The sequence below is a fragment of the Pseudophryne corroboree genome, chromosome 5 (assembly GCF_028390025.1).
Source record: "Pseudophryne corroboree isolate aPseCor3 chromosome 5, aPseCor3.hap2, whole genome shotgun sequence".
In the NCBI taxonomy this organism is placed as follows: domain Eukaryota; kingdom Metazoa; phylum Chordata; class Amphibia; order Anura; family Myobatrachidae; genus Pseudophryne; species Pseudophryne corroboree.
Window position 1 is genome coordinate 795,222,613 of NC_086448.1, and position 9,245 is coordinate 795,231,857.

Here is a 9,245-nt window from a genome sequence, read left to right on the forward strand (position 1 = left end):
AGCTGTGAAGAGAAAATGGCGCCGGTGTGCTGAGGAAGAAGGCCCGGCCCCCTCAGCGGCGGGCTTCTGTCCTTTTATGTACTTTAATGGCGGGGGTTAATGCACATATACAGTTTATCAGACTGTATTATGTGCTTTTCGCCAAGTAAGGTAATCTAATTGCTGCCCAGGGCGCCCCCCCCCCCCCCCAGCGCCCTGCACCCATCAGTGACCGGAGTGTGTGGTGTGCTAAGGGAGCAATGGCGCACAGCTGCAGTGCTGTGCGCTACCTTAATGAAGACCGGAGTCTTCAGCCGCCGATTTTCAACTTCTCTTCGTTCTTCTGGCTCTGCAAGGGGGACGGCAGCGCGGCTTCGGGACCGGACGACCGAGGACTGGGCCTGTGTTCGATCCCTCTGGAGCTAATGGTGTCCAGTAGCCTTAGAAGCCCAAGCTAGCTGCAAGCAGGTAGGTTCGCTTCTCTCCCCTCAGTCCCACGTAGCAGTGAGTCTGTTGCCAGCAGATCTCACAGAAAATAAAAAACCTAACAAATACTTTCTTTTCTAGGAAGCTCAGGAGGCTCTGGCCGGGCACAGATACTAACTGAGGTCTGGAGGAGGGGCATAGAGGGAGGAGCCAGTGCACACCAGATATAGTACCTAATCTTTCTTTTAAGAGTGCCCAGTCTCCTGCGGAGCCCGTCTATACCCCATGGTCCTTACGGAGTACCCAGCATCCACTAGGACGTCAGAGAAAAAGGGTTATGTTATGTGGCATCCGTTGAGTGATGCTCGATTGTTGTTCATACTGTTAACTGGGTATGTTATCACAAGTTATACGGTGTGATTGGTGTGGCTGGTATGAGTCTTACCCTGGATTCCAAAATCCTTTCCTTGTAATGTCAGCTCTTCCGGGCACAGTTTCCTTAACTGAGGTCTGGAGGAGGGGCATAGAGGGAGGAGCCAGTGCACACCTGTAGTACTAAATCTTTCTTAGAGTGCCCAGTCTCCTGCGGAGACCGTCTATTCCCCATGGTCCTTACGGAGTCACCAGCATCCACTACGGACTACGAGAAATAGATTTACCGGTGAGTAAAATCTTATTTTACGCAGTACGGCAGGCATTGTCCCCTTTTTACACAGTACAGCAGGCATTGTCCCCTTTTTACACAGTACGGAAGGCATTGTCCCCTTTTTACACAGTACGGCAGGCATTGCAGCAGGTATTGTCCCCTTTTCTCTAACGTCCTAGTGGATGCTGGGGACTCTAAGAAAGAATTAGGACTACTGGTGTGCACTGGCTCCTCCCTCTATGCCCCTCCTCTAGACCTCAGTTAGAATCTGTGCCCGGAAGGAGCTGGGTGCATTTTAGTGAGCTCTCCTGAGCTTGCTAATAAGAAAGTATTTTGTTAGGTTTTTTATTTTCAGAGAGATCTGCTGGCAACAGACTCTCTGCTACGTGGGACTGAGGGGAGAGAAGCAAACCTACTAACTGCGGCTAGTTTGCGCTTCGTAGGCTACTGGACACCATTAGCTCCAGAGGGTTCGAACACAGGATCTTTACCTTGGTCGTCCGTTCCCGGAGCCGCTCCGCCGTCCCCCTCGCAGAGCCAGAAGACAGAAGCCGGCGGGTGAAGCAAGAAGACGTAAAAATCGGCGGCAGAAGACTCCTGTCTTCATATGAGGTAGCGCACAGCACTGCAGCTGTGCGCCATTGCGCACACACTAACCCACACACTCCGGTCACTGTAGGGTGCAGGGCGCAGGGGGGGGGGGGGGGGGGGGGCGCCCTGTGCAGCAATTGGGTACCTCCTGGCAAAATAGGGCATATATACAGCTGGGCACTGTAATATGCATGAGCCCCCGCCATTATTTTTACGCAAAATCGCGGGACAGAAGCCCGCCGCTGAGGGGGCGGGGCTTCTTCCTCAGCACTCACCAGCGCCATTTTCTCTCCACAGCTCAGCTGGGAGGAAGCTCCCCAGGCTCTCCCCTGCAGAAGCACGATAGAAGGGGGTGAAAAGAGAGGGGGGGGGGGCACATAAATTTGGCGTAAAAACAATATATACAGCAGCTACTGGGTTAACACTACGTTACTGTGTGATTCCTGGGTCATATAGCGCTGGGGTGTGTGCTGGCATACTCTCTCTATGGGGTATATGCAATAGCGGGCGAATCGCGTCATTTAATCCGCCCCTGTAAAATTCGCCCGCACTCGCCAGCCGCAGCCCTGTCGCCGGGACCCTGAATTCACCATATGCAATATAAAACGAATTCGACCCACCCTCAGGCGGATAACGGCCAATCGGCGAGTAGTGGGCGTCCAGAATTTGCCTTCCCGCCGAAAGCAGCCCTTTATTAGGGCTTGTTTGCTGCGTGCTCTGCAGCCATTTTGTGAACCTGCAGAGAGGTGTGAGGAGGTGCAGAGCTAGCAATTTGGTTGTTTGCTGTGGATATCGTTTGGACACCCCAGCAGGCTTTATTCCAGGACAGTCAGGAGGATTCCTGTTACCCCGGAGGAGAGCCATTTTAGGAGCTTTTACAACATTTGTAGGTAAGACTAAGTACCACATGTGTGTCTGGTGTTGCATGTATGTGTTTGTGTAGTGGGGGTTGCCATGAGGTGTACATGGGGTGTTTGTGTATGTGTGCATGTGTGCAGGTATGTGTATAGCCCCTTGCTTGTGTTGCTGCATTTTTTGGGGGAGACTTGTGTTTTGGGGTAGTTTTTCACGTTTTTTTTTTATTCTTTAAATTACTTTTTGGGTCTTCTATTAGCATTGGTGTACCTCCTGAGTGTGCTGGGATGTTTTTTGGCCATTTTGGGGTGATTTGGAGCAAGCTTGGTCGACAGCCTGGTCGACATGTGCTGTGGACTGTTTGGCAAACATGTGTTTTCCCTCCTCATTTAGCATTGGTGTACCTCCTGGGTGTGCTGGGATGCTTTCTGGCCATTTTGGGGTGATTTAGAGCAAGTTTGGTCGACAGCCTGGTCGACATGTGCTGTGGACTGTTTGGCAAACATGTGTTTTCCCTCCTAATTTAGCATTGGTGTACCTCCTGAGTGTGCTGGGATGCTTTCTGGCCATTTTGGGGTGATTTGGAGCAAGTTTGGTCGACAGCCTGGTCGACATGTGCTGTGGACTGTTTGGCAAACATGTGTTTTCCCTCCTCATTTAGCATTGGTGTACCTCCTGAGTGTGCTGGGATGCTTTCTGGCCATTTTGGGGTGATTTGGAGCAGGTTTGGTCGACAGTCTGGTCGACATGTGCTGTCGGCTGTTTGGCAAACATGTGTTTTCCCTCCTCATTTAGCATTGGTGTACCTCCTGAGTGTGCTGGGGTGCTTTCTGGCCAGTTTGGGGTGATTTGGAGCAAGTTTGGTCGACAGTCTGGTCGACATGTGCTGTGGACTGTTTGGCAAACATGTGTTTTCCCTCCTCATTTAGCATTGGTGTACCTCCTGAGTGTGCTGGGATGCTTTCTGGCCATTTTGGGGTGATTTGGAGCAAGTTTGGTCGACAGCCTGGTCGACATGTGCTGTGGACTGTTTGGCAAACATGTGTTTTCCCCCCTCATTTAGCATTGGTGTACCTCCTGAGTGTGCTGGGATGCTTTCTGGCCATTTTGGGGTGATTTGGAGCAAGTTTGGTCGACAGCCTGGTCGACATGTGCTGTGGACTGTTTGGCAAACATGTGTTTTCCCTCCTCATTTAGCATTGGTGTACCTCCTGAGTGTGCTGGGATGCTTTCTGGCCATTTTGGGGTGATTTGGAGCAAGTTTGGTCGACATGTGCTGTCGGTTGTTTGGCAAACATGTGTTTTCCCTCCTCATTTAGCATTGGTGTACCTCCTGAGTGTGCTGGGATGCTTTCTGGCCATTTTGGGGTGATTTGGAGCAAGTTTGGTCGACAGTCTGGTCGACATGTGCTGTCGGTTGTTTGGCAAACATGTGTTTTCCCTCCTAATTTAGCTGTGGTGTACCTCCTGAGTGTGCTGGGATGCTTTCTGGCCAGTTTGGGGTGATTTGGAGCAAGTTTGGTCGACAGTCTGGTCGACATGTGCTGTGGACTGTTTGGCAAACATGTGTTTTCCCTCCTCATTTAGCATTGGTGTACCTCCTGAGTGTGCTGGGATGCTTTCTGGCCATTTTGGAGTGATTTGGAGCAAGTTTGGTCGACAGTCTGGTCGACATGTGCTGTCGGCTGTTTGGCAAACATGTGTTTTCCCTCCTCATTTAGCATTGGTGTACCTCCTGAGTGTGCTGGGATGCTTTCTGGCCATTTTGGAGTGATTTGGAGCAAGTTTGGTCGACAGTCTGGTCGACATGTGCTGTCGGCTGTTTGGCAAACATGTGTTTTCCCTCCTAATTTAGCTGTGGTGTACCTCCTGAGTGTGCTGGGATGCTTTCTGGCCATTTTGGAGTGATTTGGAGCAAGTTTGGTCGACAGTCTGGTCGACATGTGCTGTCGGTTGTTTGGCAAACATGTGTTTTCCCTCCTAATTTAGCTGTGGTGTACCTCCTGAGTGTGCTGGGATGCTTTCTGGCCATTTTGGGGTGATTTGGAGCAAGTTTGGTCGACAGTCTGGTCGACATGTGCTGTCGGTTGTTTGGCAAACATGTGTTTTCCCTCCTAATTTAGCTGTGGTGTACCTCCTGAGTGTGCTGGGATGCTTTCTGGCTAGTTTGGGGTGATTTGGAGCAAGTTTGGTCGACAGTCTGGTCGACATGTGCTGTGGACTGTTTGGCAAACATGTGTTTTCCCTCCTCATTTAGCATTGGTGTACCTCCTGAGTGTGCTGGGATGCTTTCTGGCCATTTTGGAGTGATTTGGAGCAAGTTTGGTCGACAGTCTGGTCGACATGTGCTGTCGGCTGTTTGGCAAACATGTGTTTTCCCTCCTCATTTAGCATTGGTGTACCTCCTGAGTGTGCTGGGATGCTTTCTGGCCATTTTGGAGTGATTTGGAGCAAGTTTGGTCGACAGTCTGGTCGACATGTGCTGTCGGCTGTTTGGCAAACATGTGTTTTCCCTCCTAATTTAGCTGTGGTGTACCTCCTGAGTGTGCTGGGATGCTTTCTGGCCATTTTGGAGTGATTTGGAGCAAGTTTGGTCGACAGTCTGGTCGACATGTGCTGTCGGCTGTTTGGCAAACATGTGTTTTCCCTCCTAATTTAGCTGTGGTCTACCTCCTGAGTGTGCTGGGATGCTTTCTGGCCATTTTGTGTGGGTCAGCCATTTTGTGTGGGTCAGCCATTTTGTGTGGGTCAGCCATTTATACATGTATGTATGTTTATTTTATTTTTATTTTATTTTATAACAGAGATGTCAAAGGACAAGCAGACCCGATCCGCCCCTTCCCCCACCCCCTCGGATCTATCCCTGCATAGCAACGAGGAGTGGGAGCCAACCCAGGAGGCGGATACGACCGACCAGGCATGTAGTGACCAGCCGCGGTCGTCAAGGGCCCATGAGAAGTCCAAGAAAAAGCCTAGTAGAAAGGTACTAACCACACCTGCAGACACAAATAGCATCAAACTTTACCCACTGTAGTTTGTGCAATGCCATGCACACCTACTGGAATATGTGCGCAATGCCAGGGATACTGACACTCACAGGTACATACCGATCTTATTAAAAAAAAATGTATTTTTTTTTAATCCCTAAAGGCAAGAAGCCAGCCAGAGGAGCAGTCGGAGGAGGAAGCCTCTGGTGAAGATGCAGGACCGAAAAAGCCGCGTGGACCCAGATACACTGAGGCGGAAAACTGTACCCTAGTGGATTGCGTCGACAGGTCCTACGACGTTTTGTATGGACCAAGGGCACAGACAACAGCAGCTAGGACAAAGCGAATCATCTGGGAATCCATTGCGAGTCAAGTCACTGCAATATCTGGAAACCACCGGAGCACCAGAAATTGCTCGAAGCGGTACAGTGATTGCCGCAGACAGACCAAGAAGAAGATGGGGATTCAGCGCCGACATGAGACAGCTACGGGAGGTGGCCCGGCTCTCAACCTGAAGTGGCTATCCTGGGAGGATGTTATTAGAAGGCGCATGAACCCTGCCATGGTCGAAGGAGTTCGCGGAGGTGTGGACTCTAGCCGTCCTGCTGGCTTTCCCGAGGAGGAAGAACCGCCCAGAAGACGGAAGAAGGCGGGAGATAAGCCGTCCAAAAGGAGGCCTGATGGTAAGAATACATTCACATGAGCTGTACTTCCCTTTAAAATTTTTGTATGTGCTAATGTGCTTTTTTTTTTTTTTCCAGACAGGCCTGCCCAGAGGACATCGCCAGCGCACGGACCGTCACCTGTGCAGCAGGCATCAGCAGCAGCGCGCGGACCATCAACTGCGCCGCAAGCATCGCGAGCACACAGATCGTCACCTGTGCGCCACAGTTCGTCATCGCGCAGTTTGTCACCTGTGCACCAGACGACGTCAGCGCACAGACTATCACCTGTGCGCCAGACACCGTCGGCGACCACACCACAAGATGGGCGCCAAACTACAGCTCCTGCGCGCAGGCCATCACCAGATCGTCGTCTCTCCAGGAGCTCTGGGACTGTGACTGAAGAGCCTCAAGACACAACCCTTGTGGACCCATCACCCGATCTGTTTGAGTCTACAGGGTTAACAGACAAAACTTTTCTTGGGTTTGAGGACAGCCGTGCAGACGTATCCAGCCAGACCCTTGAAAAGTCTTCCGAAACGAGGACAAGTGGAGCTCCTGGAGCAGCGGCATCACAGGATGGAGAAGGTTTGTATTTATTTTGTGTGTGTGTGGGAGGGGGGGGGGGGGGTCAGCAGTTGTGTAAAGTTTATTAACTTTCCCAAAAAAATTATTTTGCAAAAAGTGGTGCCACGGACCAGCAGCGGACTAGCTTCGGGGATTGGTTCCTACTTCAGGCCGGATCTCCTACAGGAGTCGTCAGAGGATGACGAGGTGGAAGTGCAGGAGGCTCCAGTTGCTACATCCCTGTGTGAGTAAATTGAATTGTGAGCCTTTAAAAAAATGTATGATGAATGTGTATAATATTTTCTAATTTTCTTTTCAGCTGCCCAAATCCAAGTGGTGGCAGACATCCAGGAAGGGCAGAATCCCTCAACTGTTCAGAGGGTTCACACCCTGGCATCGGAGATTGGGACCCGCCAGGATACGTACACCAATGTCGTGGGAAGCAGACTGGACAACATTGAGAGGACAATGGAGAAGATGTCAAACAGTCTGCTTGAACTGCAGAAGACTCTTTCCGACAGCACGGCCACAATACTACAGGTCAGAATGCAAGATCATAGGGAGAATATGAACGTACTTCACGTTCTGGCCGAATCCATGACCCGGCTCGTGGACAACAGCTCATGTCTGGCAGAAAGCAATAAAAACATGTCGGAGAGTCATCGACACTCCTCATCCAGCCAACAGGTCATCGCAACCACACTGCAGATGATCTATGATAAGCTCCCAGGACCAGTTCATCAACACGCTGGTGATCCACCATATCCGCCGTCGCAAGCCACAAGGACGCCTCGTACCCTTCCTCAAGTCCCATCCCAGTACAGACAGTCACAGATGTACCAGGGATATACAGGGATGTACCCCACCCCCCAGATGCCTCCACCACCGGCCACACAGTCTTCAGCCGCATGGGCACAGAGGTCCAGTCAACATACTACCCAGCCTCCCAGGACATCGACGCCCTATCAGGGGGAAGAAGAGGATCCGGACAGACTTCCACCATAAACCCGGTCGTATTGTTTTATTTACTTATATGTTTTTCATGTATCCCTTTCTTCCCCTCCCATTAGTTTTTTTTTTTTCTTACTATTGTTTTCTGTGTTGGGCTTCCCCACCCGTGACCGGGTACTACCAAGGAGCTTTGTGTAGGCATACATGCGCGGGCATGTATGCGGGCGCGTGTGGTAACGGATGAAAGCTCCTTGTGGCTACATGTATGATGGGCCAAAGAGCTATTCTGATACCACTTTTTTCTTCCAAAAATCCTTTTTGTAATGGTGTATAGTTGGCTTTCATTGTGTGAATTTACTATTCACTAGTCTGTGTTTTTGACTTATTCATAGGATTGGTGGGGAAAAATGAAGTGGACGGCATAAGTTCGTGTTGTGCGTACCAAGGTGAGTAGAACCATGTTTCAATGTATCTATTCAAGAAACTTTGAACCGCATGCCTTTGTAGAACCACACAGTCCAGCAATGGGTCATGCTGGGCTGTGTTGTTCCACAAATGTTAGCGTTTCAAAGTGCAGACCACTGACGCCACTATTGCACTTTGAACCGCATGCCTTTGTAGAACCACACAGTCCAGCAATGGGTCATGCTGGGCTGTGTTGTTCCACAAATGTTAGCGTTTCAAAGTGCTGACCACTGACGCCACTATTTCACTTTGAACCGCATGCCTTTGTAGAACCACACAGTCCAGCAATGGGTCATGCTGGGCTGTGTTGTTCCACAAATGTTAGCGTTTCAAAGTGCTGACCACTGACGCCACTATTTCACTTTGAACCGCATGCCTTTGTAGAACCACACAGTCCAGCAATGGGTCATGCTGGGCTGTGTTGTTCCACAAATGTTAGCGTTTCAAAGTGCAGACCACTGACGCCACTATTGCACTTTGAACCGCATGCCTTTGTAGAACCACACAGTCCAGCAATGGGTCATGCTGGGCTGTGTTGTTCCACAAATGTTAGCGTTTCAAAGTGCTGACCACTGACGCCACTATTTCACTTTGAACCGCATGCCTTTGTAGAACCACACAGTCCAGCAATGGGTCATGCTTGGCTGTGTTGTTCCACAAATGTTAGCATTTCAAAGTGCAGACCACTGACGCCACTATTTCACTTTGAACCGCATGCCTTTGTAGAACCACAGTCCAGCAATGGGTCATGCTGGGCTGTGTTGTTCCACAAATTTTAGCGTTTCAAAGTGCTGACCACTGACGCCACTATTTCACTTTGAACCGCATGCCTTTGTAGAACCACACAGTCCAGCAATGGGTCATGCTGGGCTGTGTTGTTCCACAAATGTTAGCGTTTCAAAGTGCAGACCACTGACGCCACTATTGCACTTTGAACCGCATGCCTTTGTAGAACCACACAGTCCAGCAATGGGTCATGCTGGGCTGTGTTGTTCCACAAATTTTCATTGAAAAGAAATGAACATGAATTTAGTGTGGCTTTACTTTAATATACTTTTTTTCTTTTCCCCACAGATATCTATATACACAAGAAAAGAATGTAAAGAAGAACAAACT

General features: G+C 50.0%; 1 protein-coding gene across 1 annotated transcript; it reads left to right on the forward strand.

Moving 5' to 3' along the window:
• Positions 1 to 2,315: 2,315 nt before the first annotated feature.
• LOC134928555 (mucin-2-like) lies at positions 2,316 to 9,245 on the forward strand. Its single transcript, XM_063924432.1, has 7 exons — positions 2,316 to 2,532; positions 5,302 to 5,480; positions 5,648 to 6,167; positions 6,246 to 6,734; positions 6,832 to 6,957; positions 7,033 to 8,110; positions 9,204 to 9,245. Exons 2-6 carry the CDS (start codon positions 5,304 to 5,306, stop codon positions 7,716 to 7,718), a joined length of 1,998 nt encoding a protein of 665 aa, XP_063780502.1. The 5' UTR covers positions 2,316 to 2,532; positions 5,302 to 5,303; the 3' UTR covers positions 7,719 to 8,110; positions 9,204 to 9,245.